We start from the raw sequence: 21,714 nt of genomic DNA, 5'->3' as shown, positions 1-21,714 counted from the left end.
AAATCTGGCGACCTTAAATTTTTCGGAAATTTTGCCCTGATCAGAGCTGGTTTTTTAAAAAATAGTCTGAGCGCTAGACAGTAACACAAATGAATACTATATTTCAAGAGCCTTTTAGATTTAAGCTTGATCTTGTCAGCGCTTAATTGCATCAGGTAATTGTAGTTCATTTGGTAGCAATTTGTTGTCGACTGAATATGGCACAGATCTATCTATCTTCATATTTCCGCACTCAGTCACAAGTTTGACTATTGCATACCATTTGAAAGAAAACCCTTGGAATTTATAGATTGTGTTAATTGAAAGCACATGGTAGAGCCTCGTTCTTAATTTCGTCAGTAAACTAATGTAAACAATGTCGGCGACAATTTTGTAATTTGTCCTTATAGAGTCAATAAAATACTGGCTACAACTACAAAACGATTTCAGATGTTCACTTGACTGATGGGGCAATCACAAGTGCTTCTGCACAAGTCTGATGAGATTTTTACTAGTCTGGGGCTTCAAACTACTGGTTAACATCGCAGACTGATTTAAAACATGTACAACAAATATAAAATTAAATAAATCATGTGGTTATTTTACGGTGGATTTATACAAACAATTTTCTACACTAGACAGCAAAAAAACGTAATACTTTTAATTTACAAGCCTGTTTTTGTGTAAATAGAAAAAATTGTAGGCAACTTGAAATTATTTCCTGGCCACTGAAGTTTTGACTATGTTTGAGTTGGCCACTAAATTTTCATGTCTGGTGGCCAGTTGGCAACTTCATTTTAGAGGCTACTTTGAGGGCTGATATATACACACAATGTCAAGATATAAAAATTTTAGACAAACTCAGAAGCACAACGCTAAATAAATACAGCAGCATTTCATTACAAAATGTTGAAATATTTAATCAGTTAAGTTTAAAATTCCTTAAAGTATTGTTTACATGTATATCTCATGTTTGTAAGTTTTACAGGAAATCTTTAAACACATTAACCATTGTTAAATGACAGAATCGATTGATTTCCTAGCCTTATATTTTCAGTTTTATAATCATGTAATTTTCAAATGTTACAGAATTACAAATTACAAACCTTGTATTGGCTTGTAAGTAATCAAATGAGAATTTGGAAGAAAAGTTTAATTATTTATAATTACAGATTAAGAGAAGTTGCAGAGAAAGTCAGCCATCATGGTTTTGTCAGTTCACCAGCATTTAGAGCCATCAGAAATCTTACTGTCACACAATGTGTTGTTGGACCAACTTATATTGCTTTACTCCTTGAGGTAAAAAGTGTAATAGATACATGTATACTGCAGGAACATTAATTTTCATGGGGTTAAAAATTCTAGGTTTTGTCTCCATATTACATGTATAAGATTTTATTGGGATTTAATTTTGTGGTTTCTAGTAAATGGAAGTGATATTATATGTAATTTCTTGTATATATTCTTTTCACGAAATAAACGAAATTAAATCCTCCACAAAAATTTCTGCTTTTACAGTAGTCCAACTTAGTTGACATAGCGTTGGAAAAATCTTAAAGAAGCTATTTTAATGTAATCTGGAGAAGACATGGCATTTTTTTTACTATTCAACATTTTAAATCAATCTGAGGTTAAATTTTTATGGGATACAGTAGTAACATTATCTTTTTCATGTTAACTGGTATTTTGTAGGAGGTAAATTTCTACTATTCCATGAAAATCTTATATACATATTCCACAATTCATATGATACTGACTGCAGTATATGTAGAGTTTATAAAAAATATGTCAATATTTGTCAGATTACAGTACTAGACATTTAAATATTTCACATTAAAAATAAAAACATCCAGGTAAAAAGGGCTGAAAGAATTCTTAATAGAATTCCATAGAATATAAATGAAAAATCAGCACAGGTAAAAAAAATGAAATCAAAATAGCTAATATTAGTGTATGTTACCACCTTATAATCTGTCTGTCTGAACTTTGAATCAGGAAACTAAGACCAAGCAGTGTTCTCACTAAGGCGAGTCAATGAGTCCTGGACTCACCATTTTCAAAACTGGTGAGTCCACAGATGCATCAAGATTGAAATATTTTGTATAAACTGAACACAGTTAAACACAAATATCATCATTTTATAGCAAAAGTTTAAAAGTGATCTGAATTTGATTTGATTTCATTGCTCTGTTAGGAATTGGAGACTAAAATATTACTTTATATTGCAATAAAATATTTTCTTCTTGCTGTTGGACTCATCATACCTAAAAATGATGAGTCCCTGGACTCGCCTTCAAAAATCCTTAGCGAAAATCAGTTGGCAGCTAAATAATTTAGAGAAATGAGTTGATTCATTGATTGATGATTATTCATTAACTAGGCTTTAATGGAGCAATGGAAGATAAGCAGAATGTAAGACTGAATTGTTGGGGTTAGGAAAAAACTACAATCAATGTTATAAATGTTCTTTATTATTTTCCAGGATGGTAGAGTTTGCAGAATTCCATTCAGCATTGTTACAGATAAGCTTGATCTTAACAAATCAGACACCAAAACGTATGTATAATAATAGTTTGTTTTTCTTAAAATGTTGAAGGTGTTTAGTAAACGGATTAAGCAGTGTTAGGTGTCATCATAGAATTTCTATCATAATGTATTCCAGATAATTTCTTGTCTGAAAAATATAGATGTCACTGACATCTGATATGCATATGAATTCTGCCATTGTTATTGTACCCATACACATGTATTTGTGGAATAAAACCTGCCAATCTACAGAAAAATACGTTTGCACTTAGAATCAGTAAAGTTCTGCAAACAATGTAAAGGCTGAGCTTGTCAGGCCAACTAAAGATGCCCAGCACGTTTCAGACTATCTTCTCATTCAGTCTTGCATGCAATTTTTCTTTCATTTCATCAGGCTTACTTGTGACTATGTGCAATAAGCAATGTAACAGCTTGCTGTTTTCAGTGTCTATGTCAACCAATGTTAAAGTTTGTGATGGAAAAACACACATACATGAGGCATAAACCTCTGGGCATAAATAAAAATAGATTCTATTAAGTTGTGGTGATTTTAATACCTCCTGATGTGAAAATAAAACATATAGTTCTTATAACAAGTAGCTGTCTGTTATATATACTAAATCATATGTTAAACGATGTGACATCTAAATGTTTTTTTTTTCTGTTTTGATCATTGCTTTTTCATGTTTATATACCCAGGACTATTAAAAGAGATAGGAGTGAAAGAACAGCTCCTTCCAGAGGCGGTGGAACCTTAATTGTAGAAAGTCCTATGGTTTTAGTATCAGATATACTTGGATCAGGGGCTGAACAGAGCACTGGGTGAGTTCACTGTGTGTCAGAACAATGTCAATATTATTATTTTTTCTCCTGTTGTTAGGGACATAGAAATACTGAGCATGCGTCCATCCATCCATTCACTATTTATTGTGTGGAAATTGAATTGTTACAGCTTTCAAACCTTCAATTCTCTAATTTATATATAAGTTTATAGAGATCAACAACAAAATAATAAAATATGTGCAACATGGAAATCTGTTCTTTTATTTCAATTTTGGTTTTATTACCCATTGGTTCTTTCTTTGAAGTTTTTTGCTTAAGTTTCTTCTTTAATGGCAAATTTGTAGGAACACTTAAGCAAACTGTACAATTGTTTATGTTAATGAAAAAAAATTGTTTTGTATTTTTTTTTAACTGGAATTGATATTGTAAATAATTATCATTGTTTGTTTGGTCGATATATATTTGTTGTTTGTTTACAGGCGATGGGGAAGTACTGTGACTGGAGCTACTGCTACAACCAGGAGTACCAGTGGAAGTTCAGGAGCTCAACAAGCATTCAGTCGGCAGATGCAGAGATCCGCCCATGTTGGACGAGGTCGAAGATCAGGGGTTATTGTTGGCACAAGGCCAATGGTCCCAGCTTCTGTTGTTCCAGAAGAGTTAATTAGTCAGGTAAAAATCAAATGTCCAAGTATCCTGGTCATTAATTTGACCTTCTTAGATAATGGTTACTATTCTTCTTTTATCATGTTTATGTTTAACAATATTTACACATTCTCTACAGCCCAGGCAGATTTTGTTATTCCCTTCTGTCCGTGGTGGGAATGGGTAAAGAGTGGACAACACTTCTCAAAATTCCCATGTGCCTATCCATTAAATAGATATTACATACAATTTTTATGTCCGTCCGTCTGTTCCGCTTCAGGTTAAATTTTTTGTTCGAGGTAGTTTTTGAAAAAGTTGAAGTCCAATCAACTTGAAATTTAGTATACATGTTCCTGATGATATTATCTTTCTAATTTTAATGCCAAATTAGAGTTTTTACCCCATTTTCACGGTCCACTGAACATAGAAAATGATAGTGTGGATGGGGCATCTGTTTACTAGGGACACATTCTTGTTTTATTTATTTTAATTGAATCTTCAATACAAAAAAAAGTAGTCAAGGTTTTTAATTCAATTTTAAATATAAATATATGATTGAATTGTTATTGACAGAAATGAACAGGTGGTAATAACAAACTCTACATTAGCTGTAGTGCATCAGTACATTCTCATTTGAAGCAGCTTCCGTCAAAATCAATTATAAGCTTGAAAAATGTGTGGTATTTTTGTATTTTCAGTGTCAAGTTGTATTACAAGGGAAGTCACGGAACTTAATCATCAGAGAATTACAGAGGACAGTAAGTTCAATCAAACTCTCAACTTTATCTGGATGGACATCGAATTATGTGTTCCAATTCTATGTTCCAACTTTCAGGACATAGGACATCAAATTAAAACCTATGTGTTCCTACTTTCTGGACAGGACATCAAATAAAACTTACGTGTTCCAATTCTATTTTCCAACTTTCTAGTCTGAAGACATCAAATTAAAACCTATGTGTTCCAATTCTATGTTCCAACTATATCTTGATGGACATAGGACTTTGAATTAAAACCTATGTGTTCCATTTCCATGTTCCAACTTTCTGGACATACATGTAGGACATCAAATTAAAACCTATGTGTTCCAATTCTATGTTCCAACTATATCTTGATGGATATATGATATCAAATTAAAACCTATGTGTTCCACATTCTCTTCACATAACAAACCCACAACTCGGAAGGAGCTGGTAGATGGCATATACAAAAAAAAATGAATAGATATAAGAAGATGTGGTATTAATGCCAATGAGACAACTCTCCATCCCAGTCACAATTTGTAAAAGTAAACCATTATATGTCAAAGTACGGTCTTCAACACAGAGCCTTGGCTGAATGTCTGAATTGAAATCTGAGGATTTATTTATTTTCTTGGATACTAAAATGGATTGAGGAAAAATATGTTTTTATGAATATTTAATTTCATGGTTTTGTCAACGTCTGTATATTGACAAGCTTGTAGAAAATTTGTACTTTGGATGTTTAAATTTGAGGTTAACTTTTCCCTTGATCCCATGTATGTTTTATGGTACAGCCCTGAACTTCTAATCACCCAATACATACGATACATTAATTATCTGTTTTCAGAATCTGGATGTAAATCTTGCTGTGAATAACTTACTGAGCCGTGACGATGAGGGTGAGGATAACGATGACGACAGCCAGGAATCTTACATGCCTGATGATCTCATGTCGTTATTAGATAGTGGTATGCATTCTGACCACCCTGGTGTTATCATTGATGCAGATGCCATGTACAATGAAGATGTGTTCGGTTATTATTCAACTCTTAGGAGCCGTGGGTCTGGAACTCGGTCCAGATTAGGTAAGACATCTGACTGAATATACAGAATTTCTCTAGACTAATTATTTGCAGAAGAACAACATCACTGACATATCTTTCTTGATCTACTTGTTATTGTATGAAGTACAATTCTTGCTTTATTCTGCATGTACATTTTAAACACAGGGCTTTCCATTGAAGCCGGTAGCCGGCGGAAATCCGCCGCTTACGGTGGCTTCAAGTGCCGGCTACTTCACTGACAAAAATATAAATTCAAAAAGAAAAAAATATCTTTTTCAAATGTTTACAGGCAGCCGAGAGAGGTATTGTCGCAAAGTCGCGGTCACGATAAACAAGGATGAAAAGTCAGTGTTTACCTTGGGCTAAATATAGTTCACATGAATTCAGGTCACTGATTGGTTGTCTATTTAAAGTCAGAATGCATCGTTTCTTTTCAAAGATAACAAGAGAGACGTTCCGGTGGTCATTGAATGATAACAATAGAGACGTTCCGATGGTCATTAACTTGTTGGCTTTTTTTGGCTTTTGAAACGTGAAGACAATCAGATAGAATGACAATCTTATGTTACGGAATATTATTAGTCAAATTAAAGAAAGTGTAGTAATATTGTTCAGAATATGGAAAACAGTATCTTTTGAAGTTCATTTTTCAAAGCCCACGTGGTGTTCAGAGAATCAAGGCCAAAAACGAAAGTAGAATATTGTTGACTCGACCTCAAATGAATAACATTTCCTAATGATTTATGTATCCTACTTATTGAACAGTTTACAAAACAAAGGAAAATCAGAGGATATATCAATTTTCTGTCAATGCTTGAGAAATAATTATGATTTAAATACGCGTAACAGTCTTTAGAGAGAAAAGGGGAGTCATTTGTTTACAAATGCACGTAGTTATGCAAAATAAATCGATCAAGATTTCTAACAAACCGGATGATTATTTAAATAAAACTCCTTTAAAAGTAAATAAATTTTAAGCATAAGGTAATGAAAATAAAAAACTAACATAAAAAAAAATGAAATTTCTTTGATTTTTTTTTTCTTTCTTTAATTTCATACATAAATAATGGTCATTTGAAAGATAAAATTAGGTGCCAGGAGATTGCGAGAATGCAGGATTTTGCTCTATTTATGTCAGAGCTTCTGGGGGCCTTGAGCGGCCCCCAGACCCCCTGCCGTAAGGCACCAAGCTTACAGCTTGGTGGCCGTCCGCATGTTACAGCCGCCTATAATTTTAATTGAGCCTTCTACTTCAATTTCAATGGAAAGCCCTGTAAACAAAGGGTATTTGTGGAAAATCACTATTTTCTTGAGTCAAGAGATGTTCATGTCTCCCTGATGTAAGAGAAAATGAATACTTTCTAGGAAAATTTAATCGTTTTACAGCATATTTTAATTTGGGTGAATTTCATTTGTAAATGTTTATCCCAAATTTAATATTTTCTCAATGCAAAGTGATTGGTTCTTACAAAAACAATTTCCCAGTAGTTATATTTGAGTTAGTTAGCCGGTTAGTGTTGAGATTTATCATCTTCTACTAAGGGGATTGTAACAACCTTGAGTTACACACTGGTTTTGCATGGGCTGTATCTCATCTACTTAAATTTTATTATTCCTTTTTCAGGTGATAGAGATGTGGATTTAGATAGATCTAGAGAAAGAGAATCCATTTTTAGAATCCGAGAACGACGTAGACTTGATACTACCTTAAGAGAGGAAGCCATGAAAGCATTGGATCGTGGGAAGACCGACAGTTTAGATGCTGATGGTTTAAAGAAACAAAGACCACCAACAGATAGTCCTCTGAACTTTGGTGAAGATCTACAGTTCTTTACTGAAAGGGTAATATACAATTTCAATCTTTGGAAAATTAAAGTTCTAATTTGCATCTACTGCAGTTGTTTGTTTTTACCAAAATTTTTAACCTTTTAGGCACCTAAATGTTTGAGTGTGCTTCTATTTAAAAAAGAATTGCTGGAAAAGATATAACCTAGCACAAACTTCAGCTTTATAATACAAGAAATAATTTATGAAATTAGCATGATTCATTCAAATGTTTTATAATGTTCTGTTCCATTAAAGTGTGCATTGAATCCAGGGACAACTCTTTAAAATGGAGTAAAGACCTTAAAAAGCCATTTTACAGTTACACATACATTTTTGCTGAACAAAAACTATTTGGCACTGACCAATAGCTAAGATTTAATAATGCCTTCCCTTGGTCCTATATATGTTTTAATATAATTAGGAGATAACTGTGTTGTATTCTAAGCTTGGCCTTCGTAAAATGTAGATTTTACTGTCGCAAATTGAGTTTACCTAGCGATGATGAGTAGAGATAGGTAGACGGATATTTGCGACAATAAATTCAAGTTAAAAGAAGGCCAAGAATATGATACAATACAGTTATCTCCATTCTAATGCCACATATTAAAATAAAATTCATTTAATAAATATTTTGGCTTAAAAATACTGTAAATGAAAAAGTCTGCTAAACTGTTGCATTGTCTTTAGCATCTAAACAATGTGACGTCATATGTATACTCTGGATGTCAAACATGAATACTAAACATATTTTTTATTTTTCGTATGCTTCAGACAATATAGACAAAAAGAAGATTTTGAGGCTCAGAATGTGACTATCTTGTTTATTTTTTGAGAAATTACTTACCCCAAAAATATTGGAATTCAAAATGGTGGTTTTCTTAGTTACGGACTGGTAGAACGTGGAATCTAACCCCTCAAATTATTGTCAACATCCAATGAAAATTTGTTACAAACTAATTGCAATAGAATAACTCTTTATCTTATTGTTGTATAAATTATAGGATGGAAGTTCTGGTAGATTTTCTCACATTGCTGCCATGCATTCAGAACTGGTGTGTGTAGGAACTAATGGCAACCTATACAGCTGGAAATGGAATGAACCAGAACCATATAGACATCCTGAGGTATGTTTGACCTTGACATCATAACTCTACCAAATATAGTTATCCATGGACAGTTATGAATCCATAGTATTTGAAAAGCAAAGACTTCAATGGTTTTGCCCTCGTCATTCAAATATTGCAAATTCCTTTGGTCATGGGTACAACTGTCTAAGGGATGGGTAAAAGACCAATAATAGAACTAATTTTCTATGTAAAAGAAATATCCTAAAATATCAACACAATGTGAAGCTGTTTTTATAACTTTGTAAAGCTACATAAACTAGGCTCATTAAAATTTATATACTTATTTTTCAGAATCCAAATATACGCCACCCAAAAGTAGTTCCACTCGGTTTGCAGCATGAGAAGATAATTGGCATGTCAGCCTGCAATGTACGGGCATCAGTGTTCACAGAGACTCACCGTGTGGCAACATGGGTCGATGAAACTCTCAACAAAGTAGCATCCAAGCTAGAACATGCAGTACAGACCTTCCCAGAATTCCTTACAGACAAAATTGTCTCTCTTCATACATGTTCCCTGTATACATGTGCCAGGTTGGAAAGTGGTGGTTTGTATTGGTGGTAAGTGTTATATAAAATATATTCACTATATTATTGAGTGGTCTAAATACTGTAAATTCAGAAATACTTGTGATGTTTTTATTATTGAAAAAATGCAACAGGGTCATACAAGTCATAATAGCCATAATTTCTATTTCTATTTTGAAAATTTTTATATGAACTAAACAGGTATTTTCTCAATTTTGCAAAAATTTAATTGCATTTTAATTTTAAAATGACAAAACCGCAATAATAAATGCACACAATAATTTCTGAATTTACAGTAATCATGGTAATTCATCTATTGTAATTACTAGCATTTCAACACTGGGGTTGTGAGTATGAACCCTTCATGACATTTGCATTCAAATTCTATCTTAATTTACTAGTATTGCCAGTTTGATTGGTTCTCTCTGGGTACTCCTACTTCTACAATTATTAAACAATTGTCTTCAATGAAATAGTTAGTTGTACAGTTATTTTAAGACCAACAATCAATCAGTCATTATATGATTGCCTTGTTAAGGTTAAAAACATGCTTACATATCACAAACATGTTTAACCCCGCCGCGTTTTTGCGCCTGTCCCAAGTCAGGAGCCTCTGGCCTTTGTTAGTCTTGTATTATTTTAATTTTTAGTTTCTTGTGTACAATTTGGAAATTAGTATGGCGTTCATTATCACTGGACTAGTATATATTTGTTTAGGGGCCAGCTGAAGGACGCCTCCGGGTGCGGGAATCTCTCGCTACATTGAAGACCTGTTGGTGACCCTCTGCTGTTGTTTTTTATTTGGTCGGGTTGTTGTCTCTTTGACACATTCCCCATTTCCATTCTCAATTTTATTACATATCAGGATCTCTGTCTGTTAATAATTCTTTAAAATTATATAAAAAGGACTTTTTTTCAGAATTAGTTATATATTCATGATATTGGAATAAGACATAAGATGGAGGTCTAAAAATTAACAACCTGCTTGAACCTAAGATTTACAAGGACTTCTTATAAAAGGACAACTTGCCATCTTCTTTAAAAACACTGAGATTTAGCAGGCCCGTAGCCAGGAATTTCCAAAGGGGGGTTCGTTTGACTCACAAACTCGACTTTAACAGTCACAATTCGAACAGAACATCGACTTTAACAGTGCTTATTTGTTTTCAAGGGGGGGTTCGTCCGAACCCCCCGAACCCCCCCTGGCTACGGGTATGTTTAGATACCAGGCTTATAATTTTGTATTCCAGAGCATGTTTACATTTACAAATACTGTAAAACAAAAAACAAAAGATGTTGTATTGGTTTTAGTAGTTTGTGGTCACATCAACTTAACAACTGGTACTTAGAAATGTAGTATAGGAATTTTTTATACAGTAATTGTCTCTTAACATTTATATAAAGATAAAGTTAAAATATTAAATTTTAGGGGTGTGATGCCATTTGGTCAGAGAAAGAAAATGGTAGAAAGAACAAGAACAAAGAAGAAAAAGAGCAAGGATACATCTTCCTTCTCAACGTTTAGCTCTAGTGATGTAATAACTGGATCATTAGTTTGTCTGCGCAGTTCTCCAATGTACCATATCGGTGCTCTAGCTTTTACCTCGGTAGATGGAGTACCTAAAGTTGGTCAGCTTCTGGAATCAGCTTGGTCACTCAATGATTCATGTCGATTTAAAATTCTTAAAAACATTGTTAGGTGAGTAATTTAAAATTATCTTTTTATTATAAGTTTTAACATGTTTCATAAGTAAAATATGTAAGAGAAATAAATAAAAAAAAGATTTTGATTTTATTGTACCTCAGTTCAAATATTTAAAGATAGATTTCACAGCTTTCAGCAATTTTGTCTTATTCAATGGACTGTTTATCCTTTATCATGTTTTCAGATATAAAGCAAAATAGAATTTATTAAATTTGTTTGTTTTACAAATTGTTTCCCCGTTTTCCTGAAATAACAAATCACCAGTCATAATACACCTATATCGCTATTTATCTGCCATTACTGGATATCACACAGGTTTCCATAAAATTTTGACGTCATAAAACAAAATGTATGATGCAACAATGAAAAGTGATTGTTGTATGCGTTAAAAGTTCAAGCGGCCAGGTCAGTTGGGATTAGCGATAAGGTGTATTATAAATGCATTAATGCATAAATTTACAGTAAATGAAAAGATTAAATTGCATGAAAACAGTATTCAAAACATTAAAGCTTAAATTACCTTTAATGCATTTTTTGTAAAGGGAATCTATATTTTGATTGATATTTCAGTGAATTAAAACCTGAGCCTAAATTTGAGGTCCGACCTCCTGAAAGTAAACCAGACATGCCTCCTCCACCTTCACCAGATTCCTCTACATGTAGTGATCACAGTGGAACATCTTTAGTCAGTCCAGCATCTCTTAGTAAGTATTAAAAAATGGATAGGATAGGGAGCATCCCAAATTCTCAGAAAATAATCAATGAGTCACGAATTCCCCCTAAAAAAACAAAGCATTTTTTCCCAGATCCCGAAAAAAAATGATCATTTTAATTTATTCATTTGTGCTCACAATTGAGTTCTACAAAAATAAATGCCCAAACTGGACATCTGAAGAAAGGTCCTTCCACAACTCCCACTAAGCCCACCTTTTTATACCCCAGCTTTGGGTATAAAAAATAAAGTGGGGGTATATTGTTTTACCTCCTACTTTCCATTCATTCGTCCTTCTGTCCCATGAATATTTTTCGTTGCAAATTCTCAGAAACTACGTTACAAGGATTTCTGATGATTGGTTTCATGGTTTATATAAGCCAGCTATACCATATGATGCGTTTTCAGATTCATCACTCAACAACTTTTTGTTTACCGTCAAGTATTTGGGCTGGGGTATCATATCACTTTTCTTTTTCATCCTTCATCAGACTCTTTCTTCAACAATAAATTTGTTTTTCCTCTTTACATTCAGTTCACACGCCCAAGTGCCTATTGTCAAATCAGTTATGTGATAAAGTGCCTTTTTCTGGCATCATTTACATGCTTAAATTCACCACCTTTTGTTACAGATTTAAATGCAAAAGGGGGGAGGGGGATGAGAGTCACTTAAACTAATAAATTTTTGGTGGTTGCATGTTCTTAAGAATATTTAAAAAATTATAAGTCAAATGAAAACTTAATACTATGGTCAGTTGAGGTCTAAAAAGGTGCTTCCCATCCCAATTTTCTTGAAATGAGGAAAATTTTCATTTTTGGTGGAAATTTGATTTCCTGTTATTGCCAAAGTCTGCATACATTTATATATAATTTAATTTTGTATGTATCACGTCTTCTGATTGGCTGACGTTATTTTGTTATCAGCCCATAGACATGATTTAGTCATGTGACTGTGACGTCATCAACGTTTTTTCATGGTTTTCTGCGGTTTAAAATGGAATTTAGAATTAAATTATAAGAAATGACTGAAATATTTTTTCTGTCTATTCGAAATAACATAAAAAATGTGCGTTATTCAGTGTGCACCAAATTTTTAATGTTATTTCTTCATAGACAGAAAAAATATTACAGTCATTCCTTAAATAACATTTGCAATTTGTTGGACATTGAAATTCATAGTTTCCAACCATGAAATCCAGATTGGTATCTTACGAATAATCATAAATGAAGTAGCATTTCACGGTTAAAGAAACAATTTGAGTATTGTACAACAATGCTGTAAATTACATACTTATAAGAAAAATAGAAAAATCAAGCATTCCTTTAAAGTAAAACAAGATAATTTTAATTATAGATTTCCATTTAAACATTTTGAACTTGTTTTACTTACAGAACGAAAGAAAGCACCAACACCTATTAAGGAGTTTGAAAAGAAAGACGAAGAAGCATGGCCACTAAAGAATGTCATCTTTGTAGAGGATGTCAAAACTGTACCGGTTGGCAAAGTTGTAAAGGTAATATCACTTGCTTTATTTCACTTGACTGGGCAGAGTTAAATTTGTTCACTCATTATAGACCAGTCCATATAAAGACATGTGTTTTGTGATAAACTCATCAATGAAATGTCCAGATATACAAATGATATAGTCATTGATCTGGTTAAAATATGTAAACACAGTGTATTCTGAAAATTAATAATGAAACACAGCTGTTGATTTTCTTGTATAGCGAATTTAAAAACATGAAAAAATTGTCACATTTTGGAATTTGTGGATATAAAACAAATTAAAAAGTAAGCTCGGCCCCATCAGTTAAAAACACATTGGTAATAAACCTTGCGTAGATTTTGTGTTGAGCGTTAGGTACCTGTATGAAATTAAACTCACAGGAAGGAGGATTCAACATTGTTTTGAAGGTAAAAAAGTGAAAATGAATGTAAATTCAGAAATAATTGCGTGCATTTATTCAGGGTTTAAGCTAGGATTTTGAGGGCTTTAGTCACTTTTGTGCGCTATAAAAATCAACCTTTTTTTGTGTAACAGCAAGGGACAAAGGATGTATATTACTAGCTTCATCTTTGACTTTATCAGATTTTAAAAGACTTAGGCATGATTGTATTGTATGATTTGACTGTATTGGACTATTGGCCCTTATTATGAAAGATTCTGACATGGGATCCAGAAACTTTGTTCATAATTTCTCTTCAGTTGTTCCAGGTGACATTCCTGATCAACAAAAGTTGGATTCATTTTTTTTTAACAAGGAATCACAGCAGAAATTAACTTGCAATGATTATATCACTGCATAATCATTATCCTTATAAAACGTCTCAATCTATATTTGGAAATCATTTCTATTAAGTTGGAACTGTATAAAATCCTTTTAGGAACGATTATAATGACTGAAAGGAGGTTGTAAACAAATCAAGAATAGATCACGTTTACTACATTCGGTTTTAAAATGAAACGAAAACGGGAAGTGACACATAAATTCAAAACGAGTCTGGATTCATGAAATTATCATTTTTATACGACTGCAAAAATTGAAAATATTTTGGTCGTATATTGGTATCACGTTGGCGTCGTCGTCGTCGTCCAAAGACATTTGGTTTTGGCACTCTAACTTTAGTAAAAGTAAATAGAAATCTATGAAATTTAAACACAAGGTTTATGACCATAAAAGGAAGGTTGGGATTGATTTTAGATGTTTTGATCCCAACAGTTTAGGAATTAGGGGCCAAAAGGGTCGAAAATTAAACTTAGTTTGATTTCATCAGAAAATGAATTATTGGGGTTCTTTGATTTTCCAAATCTAACCGTGTATTCAGATTCTTAATTTTTGGTCCTGTTTCAAATTGGTCTACATTAAGGTCCAAAGGGTCCAGAATTAAACTTAGCTTGATTTTAACAAAACTTGAATTCTTGGGGTTCTTTGATATGCTGAATCTAAACATGTACTTAGATTTTTGATTATGGGCCCAGTTTTCAAGTTGGTCCAAATCAGGGTCCAAAATTATTATATTAAGTATTGTGCAATAGCAAGAAATTTTCAATTGCACAGTATTCCGCAATAGTGATAAATCTTCAATTGCACAGTATTGTGCAATAGCAAGAAATTTTCAATTGCACAGTATTGCGCAATAGCAAGAAATCTTCAATTGCACAGTATTATGCAATAGCAAGAAATCTTCAATTGCACAGTATTGCGCAATAGCAAGAAATATCTAATCGCACAATATTGCACAATAGCAAGAACTTTTCAATTGCACAGATATGCGCAATACCAAGAAATATTCAATTGCACAGTATTGTCCCGTTTTCAAATTGGTCTACATTAAGGTCCAAAGGGTCAAAAATTAAACTTTGTTTGATTTCAACGAAAGTTGAATATATGGGGTTCTTCAATATGCTGAATCTAACCATGTATTTAGATTTTGAATATTGGACCATAATAGGTAAATGTCCAATTTAAAATTTTTAAGTTTTTAAGTTAGTTCTTAGACCACATTCATTCTGTGTCAGAAACCTATGTTTTGTCAACTATTTAATCACAATCCAAATTCAGAGCTGTATCAAGCTTAAATGTTGTGTCCATACTTGCCCCAAATGTTCAGGGTTCGACCTCTGGGGTCGTGTAAAGCTGTGCCCTGCGGAGCATCTGGTTCGATTTAAATTCCTTTAGTAAGAGATATATATCTGTCGCTCTCATTTAATTGGTTCTAAATAATTTTGTATTTTACTATTTAATGTCTACAAATAGTCATAGGAATACTTTCATGCATGCATAGCATACAGTACAGGAAGCACCTGTTTAATTAACTCGTGAAGACATTTCTGAACGTTTTGAATAAAGTTCTATATTTTAAATGGAAATTGTTGAAATATTTAAATGAACATTTGTATCAAATATGACGAAAATGCGTTTGAATGACGAATCTATGACAAACGAACTTCAAATTGTGATTGTTTGAGAAATATTGAAATTCAAATGTCAACCGTCCGGGGGTAACAATTTTGATCAAATGACGAAACTATACTTCTGATTCTTGAAATGTCGACTGACTGGGGAAATAATAATGATTGTCAATTATGAGGTTTATTAATAATTAACGAAAAAGTGACCCATCGGATGGCGATAAGCGGATTAGTTTTAATCACTTGTAACACCTGTTGAAAATGTTAATTACGTGGGGTCATAAACTTGTCAATAACATAAAGACAGGTAGATTTATAGTATTTTGATGTGAAAATATTTATACACTTTCAAAATTTAAGTGACAAAATTGATTTGAAATACTTTCGTCAATGCGAAAACCCTTTTGTAAATTACGAAAGTGACTAGCGCTAGCAAAATCACTGCATTTATTATAACTATTTTATTAGAATGGGAGTTTTTAAAATTTTGTGATTTTAGGAAATGCTACATACAGTTTATATGTATTTGATATCAGAATCTAATAAAACTATTTGCATTATTGGCATTGATTAAAACTTTGCAATAATATTTGAATTTACAGTATATGGAACCATAAACATGACTGTTGACAGCATCTTATTTGTTAATACAGGTATTTTAATTTTTTCAAATGCTATGTTATTTAGGTTGATGGAGATTACGCAGCTGTCAAATTTCAGACAAAAGATGAACCACCAAGCAAAGATGATCTAACTACCCTGCTCCAAGACTGCAGATTACTAAGAAAAGATGACTTACAGGTGAGTTATAACCAATCAAAACAGATTTTACCATCTAAAATGAGATATAACAATAAATATTTCGTAAAATTTGAAAAAAAACAACTAGCTTTTCTTTAACTACAACTTCAAACTTTTTTTCAGTTGTAATATTTATGCTTGATCGGATGAAATTAAATAAACAATATTATTGATAGACAAATATTTGATATTTTTCAGGTAGTGAAAAGTGTAAATGCCCCACGCTTGCCAGACTGCTTCCAGAAAACCCCAAAGAAAGTGACATTATCAGAGAATGGTCAGATATTGGCTGTAGCTGTAGATTCTGAAGGTTTGTTACAGCTTAAACCTTTTTAAGTGTTCACAAATCGTGATGCATCAAAAAAGTCTTTAGAAGTCTCTCATCAATTTATTATACATGAGATCAGTTTGCTTTGAATTTAATCAGTAGCTTTCGTTAAAATTGTTCAATATTGAAATTTGAATCAATAACGTGACTTCTTGAATTAACTCCAAATCCTAAATAAATCTAGGGTTGCCCAAAAATTGCAGAAAGGAGCTGTACCCATCTGTTTTGGGCTAGTCAGGACTTCACTCACATGTAACTTGTTAACTTGTTCTATTTTCAGGAATACATGTAATAGCTCGGTCAGGATCAAAACTTAGTTACATGGTCTACAATCTAACGTCTGGAAAGGTAGACCAAGATGCACCATTCCCAACAGATACACAAGCATTCATGGGAAGTCTCCGTAGTGACATCACACTTCACAACACTGGAGATGTAAGTGGACTATAGCTTTTGTAGTTTTGGTTATATTGAACTTTTTAGCATTAATTGCACATCTCCCTTATTAAAGAAAGAGTTATTGCAAAAAAAAAGATGCATTTTCAACAAAGAAAAAGAAATTAAATTCACTCTGAAAAGCGGCATTCCTTCTCTGATCAACCTAGCATGATTATACCCCTGCTTTAAAAAAGTAGGGCATACTGTTTAACATCTGTCTGTCCGTCCATCAGTCTCATGAATATTTTTTGTCACATCTTTCTCATGAACTTAAATTCATCATAAGGATTTCTGAAATTTGGTTTCATGGTTTATATAAGTCAGTCATACCGTGTAATGCGTTTTCAGATTTATCACTCAACAACTTCAATACTTGGGCAGGGGTATCATCAATAATGAGCTCCTCGCAGTTTCACTCGTTTATTTTGTAATTTTAATTTTTTATGTTTTCAGGAACTTCTAGTCCAGCTGAGAGATGGTAACGGTGCTATATATCCTCTTGCCAAGGATAGTAATGATGGGATACGTGATCCCATGTGGTTAAACCTTCCACCAATCAGATGTCTTGGAATGAGGGTCCAGGGACTTACCAATACTATACTTAATCAGAAAAACAAAGCAGCTGTCATTGTACTGGCTGTTGAGGTAGGTAGCCATTTTGAAAAGTGAATTGTGGGAAAAGATGGAACTTTATCTTGTACAATGCAGACCATTTGAAGTGTTGTTGTCAATTTTGAGTATATTTATCTTGTACAGTTGTAAAGTGTTTATAGAAAAGAAATTTCTTTTTTTTTCTTTTATAAATCTCATTTAAAAACATTTTATGCTTACTTGAAAATCAGATTTAAAACCATTTCCTTGCATAGTTGAGAAAAAAATGAAGAAAAAATTATGTCTAGTTTATATTTTCAAATGGCAATAATCCAATAGAAAGCGAAAATGTTTCACTTTTTTCACAAAAGGGTTCTATCATATCCATAATTCTCTTTTAAATCATAGGCTCAGAATCTTATTCTTATTTATGTAGAATTAAAGAAAGCTATGTTTCGGACCTTACCATTGTACAAAATTACGTCTTTATAAATATTTAAGAATTGCATTTAACTTAAGGTTCTTAATAACTTACATTGCTTTTGGAATAAAGAATATATAATAGCTTACAATAGAAAATAATTGAGTTAAAACATCTGGTGATTTTTATACTGATTTTGTTAGTAATTTTAAAAAGGAACATTATGACACAACTACTGTTTTTATTTCAGCATCAAACATTGATACAACACGTTTTACGCTGTGATTTGGAGAAAGTCAAATCAATCCTGTCAACATTAGAACAAGAACAGAGTGATTATACTTATTAAATTTATTTTCATTATCAGAATGTTTCTTTCTCCACTTTTGAAATTTTAACTCAGTTAGATTATTTTCATCCTCTCCCCCTTTTCAACAGAATTTCTTCTTTTAATTTATATTGCTATGTGATTTATTGATAGTTTTTTTGTAATTTAAAAAAAAAAAAAACTTACAAAAGATATTAAAAAAAGATGTGGTATGATTACTAATGAGACACTATCCACCAGAGACCAAATGACACAGTAATTAACAGCTATAGGTCACCATACGACCGTCGACAATGCTCAAAGCCCATACTGCATAGTCCGCTATAAATTGCCCTGAAATCACAAATGTAAAACAATTCAAAGAGAAAAACTAACAGCCTAATTAGTGTGCAAAAAAAATGAATGAAAAACAAATCTGTAACACAGCAACAAACAACACTCACTGAATTACCCATTAGTATATTTATAAGAAGTACCAATATTTACATTTATATTTTTTGTGTACAGGTACTCCAGGCGGTCAGAATCAATTGAAAGATATATTACATGAGCACTGTGATGGCAACAGAAATATTATACATACATGTGTAGCTATGTGTGTACCAACTTCAAATAAAGATTACGACGCAGGTAAATATAACTATACACTAGTACTATTCTGATAGTGAATGAATATTTTAGATATAAAAAACAGAAAATACATGAATGTTAGCGAAATGTTTTGGAATATTCCTAATAATCAAATGTTGCAAATATGTTTTAAAAATTGGGTCTTCAAATATATTGATTAATCCAGAAGGTTTAAAGAAAAGTTAAAATTTTAATGCCCACAAGTTATAAAAGCCTGTAAGGTTAAAAAGCCAAATAAGTTGGTTTACTGTCCAATTCACAATGAAGGTATACTTTTTGATAGCATTAGCATTAAACTAAACTTAGGCTTAGAAAATTGATAAAAACTGCTGATGGACTATTTTCAAAGAAAGAAATAAACACAATTTACCATAGGTTAATATCAATGGTTCATAAATAAAAATATCGAGTGATTCCTGATGTAGAGATTTTTGTAAAAATTGTCGCTTGGGTCAAATAAAAAAGAATTCAATCCCAAGTCTGAAAATTAGAGAATAGGATAGCAAAATAACACTTGCATGTATTATGACTGTCGTCTGCTTAATTTCAGATCCACCCAGTCTGCCTACAACAACATCGTCTAGTAGTCCTTTCACATCAGCTCTAGAGGCTATTAATGCTGTCAGTAGTGCAGTGGATGCTTTAGCTGCAATTCAGTCTAGAAGTTCTCATTCTGAGCCTCGCAGGTAAGATTCTAAAAGTGTCAGAAGTTGTCTTTTTGTCTTTAAAATTTAATGTTTTATGAGATTTGTAGAAAATTGTGAGAAATTGTGGTTTTAGTGAAATCTGCATTCAGATATATATCAGATACTAGAATGTGACTCTATATATTATTTCAATAATAACCAAGTCGCATTATTTCCATAAAAAAAACTTGCAATAATGTCTTTATTTAAAATACATTGAGTAATTGGATACACAATAAAATAAGTAAAAAAATCATTTGATTTTTTTTTTAAAGATTGATAGAAAATTATAGGAAAGATTTTTTTGTGTTTGAAAATGCAAATCTATTGGAGTAAAATAGAAAATAAGAATAATACCATGATTATAAAAAATAAATGGAATTAAATTTGCAGTGTTGCTAATAGAAATGAGATGATAAGAGATATGATGAGGATAACTACAGTGGCCAGACCTCGGAGTAGTACAGGATCCAGAGCAGGATTGGACATCAGTGATTCAGACCGAGAGAGTGATCCAGGGATATGTGTTCCTACATTGTCATGGCCGCCAGACCCACCAACTTATGCTGAGTCATTGTATATGGGTAAATATTCAAACATTAATCATATAACTTGAGGACTACAATAAATAGAGATATTATTTCTTTTCTGTATTTAGCTATACTTAAGGTCCTTTTTGATTTGATCAGCTTTTCAATGTTGATTGTTCCTAACTAAATTAAAACACTTGTGTCTAATCCATTTGTTTTTTTACAATAAAAAATGTTTAAAGTAAAATAACTGAAGAGACATTGATTGTCAAAATGTGCTTGTAGTGCAATTAAATTCTTATTTAGGGGGAGGGGCTTCAAAACTTTATTGATAGGAGTGCCGCTGGGTTTCTGCATCATTTGGGTTTCGTTTTGTGTGTAATGTAAGAGTGGAATACCAAAGTGCCAAAAGAGAGAAAATTGGTTGATAAAACACAGCCAGGAACACCAAGAAGGATGACAGACAAAGTTAAGAGGACTTTATTGACCTTATCATTTATTTCTGATAGTTTTACAGACCTATTCACATATTTTCAAGCTTGAAAAGGTGACCTACTCCAGTTGCACATCCTATCACCTTGTATATAGGAAGTGCACTCACGAGGCATTTCAAAAGTCAATACAATTGAAAAGCCAAAACTACAATAAAAAAAAGGTTTTCAAATGTTTGTAGGGTAAAATAATGACCTCTTAAAATATGCTATTCATTAGCTGCAGACTAATTTTAAAATATATGCATTTCTATTTGTAGATACAGGTTTACCCCACCCTGTTGGTAACATGGGTCCATTGGGTCCTCCAGAGTTCAGCACTGTGTGTGTTCCTCCAGTGAAAATGGATGAGAAAGAACGCAGGAACAAAGCCAATCAAATTCTTAAAATACTGTGTGATTCTCCAGTATTACAGCAGCATTTACCAGGTCTTTTGTCTGCAAAGTAAGACTACTGTATTTGGGCATATATTATATACTCGATTTATAACCCATAATTGGTAGGGTGGATCTGTATTGATATGCATTACTTAATGCTCTATAGATGTTTTTTATTTGTTTTATCTTGTTTCTTTAAAAACCCTTAACTTAGAAGGGATGATTTTATGATTATGTAAATATTGTGTGAAAAGCAAAAGAAACCCTGTTATTACTGACAGCTATATTTTAGCTGCTTTAATTTATCATTTCTACCTTTATATCTAATGTGGTGCAATTTATTTATGATATATACACATCTATACAAGTTACAAAACAATGTGTTTAACCATTATTAAAATTTACACAAGTAACAAGGTACTACATGGTGTTTGCATCTTTCTATTCTACCTACTTTTATGGACAACAGTTAGTCTTACAAAAGTCTGCATACAATATATAAAAAAGAAGATGTGGTATGATTGCCAATGAGACAACTATC

The 21,714-nt window shown here is 32.4% G+C and overlaps 1 protein-coding gene across 4 annotated transcripts in view; it reads left to right on the top strand.

Annotated features, from left to right (window-relative positions):
* The window catches only part of LOC139497978 (E3 ubiquitin-protein ligase UBR5-like), a 69,575-nt gene that overhangs the window by 2,162 nt on the left and 45,699 nt on the right, over positions 1-21,714 (top strand). For all 4 annotated transcript variants that reach the window (XR_011657779.1, XM_071286235.1, XM_071286234.1 and 1 more), the window contains exons 2-22: positions 1,152-1,278; positions 2,462-2,535; positions 3,205-3,327; positions 3,768-3,960; positions 4,632-4,691; positions 5,524-5,761; positions 7,365-7,582; positions 8,569-8,691; positions 8,986-9,254; positions 10,651-10,920; positions 11,497-11,630; positions 13,031-13,152; positions 16,240-16,353; positions 16,552-16,663; positions 16,962-17,116; positions 17,573-17,764; positions 18,382-18,463; positions 18,967-19,089; positions 19,640-19,775; positions 20,169-20,359; positions 21,057-21,240. Coding sequence is in view for 3 of the 4 variants with exons in the window: in XM_071286235.1 (XP_071142336.1) it covers positions 1,152-1,278; positions 2,462-2,535; positions 3,205-3,327; positions 3,768-3,960; positions 4,632-4,691; positions 5,524-5,761; positions 7,365-7,582; positions 8,569-8,691; positions 8,986-9,254; positions 10,651-10,920; positions 11,497-11,630; positions 13,031-13,152; positions 16,240-16,353; positions 16,552-16,663; positions 16,962-17,116; positions 17,573-17,764; positions 18,382-18,463; positions 18,967-19,089; positions 19,640-19,775; positions 20,169-20,359; positions 21,057-21,240 (3,240 nt within the window). In the remaining variant the exon portion in view is untranslated. The remainder of the gene's footprint in view (positions 1-1,151; positions 1,279-2,461; positions 2,536-3,204; positions 3,328-3,767; positions 3,961-4,631; positions 4,692-5,523; positions 5,762-7,364; positions 7,583-8,568; positions 8,692-8,985; positions 9,255-10,650; positions 10,921-11,496; positions 11,631-13,030; positions 13,153-16,239; positions 16,354-16,551; positions 16,664-16,961; positions 17,117-17,572; positions 17,765-18,381; positions 18,464-18,966; positions 19,090-19,639; positions 19,776-20,168; positions 20,360-21,056; positions 21,241-21,714) is intronic.

Source organism: Mytilus edulis, chromosome 12, assembly GCF_963676685.1.
Source record: "Mytilus edulis chromosome 12, xbMytEdul2.2, whole genome shotgun sequence".
Taxonomy (NCBI): domain Eukaryota; kingdom Metazoa; phylum Mollusca; class Bivalvia; order Mytilida; family Mytilidae; genus Mytilus; species Mytilus edulis.
Note: the sequence above shows the minus strand (reverse complement) of the source record. Positions and strands in the feature narration are given on the sequence as shown.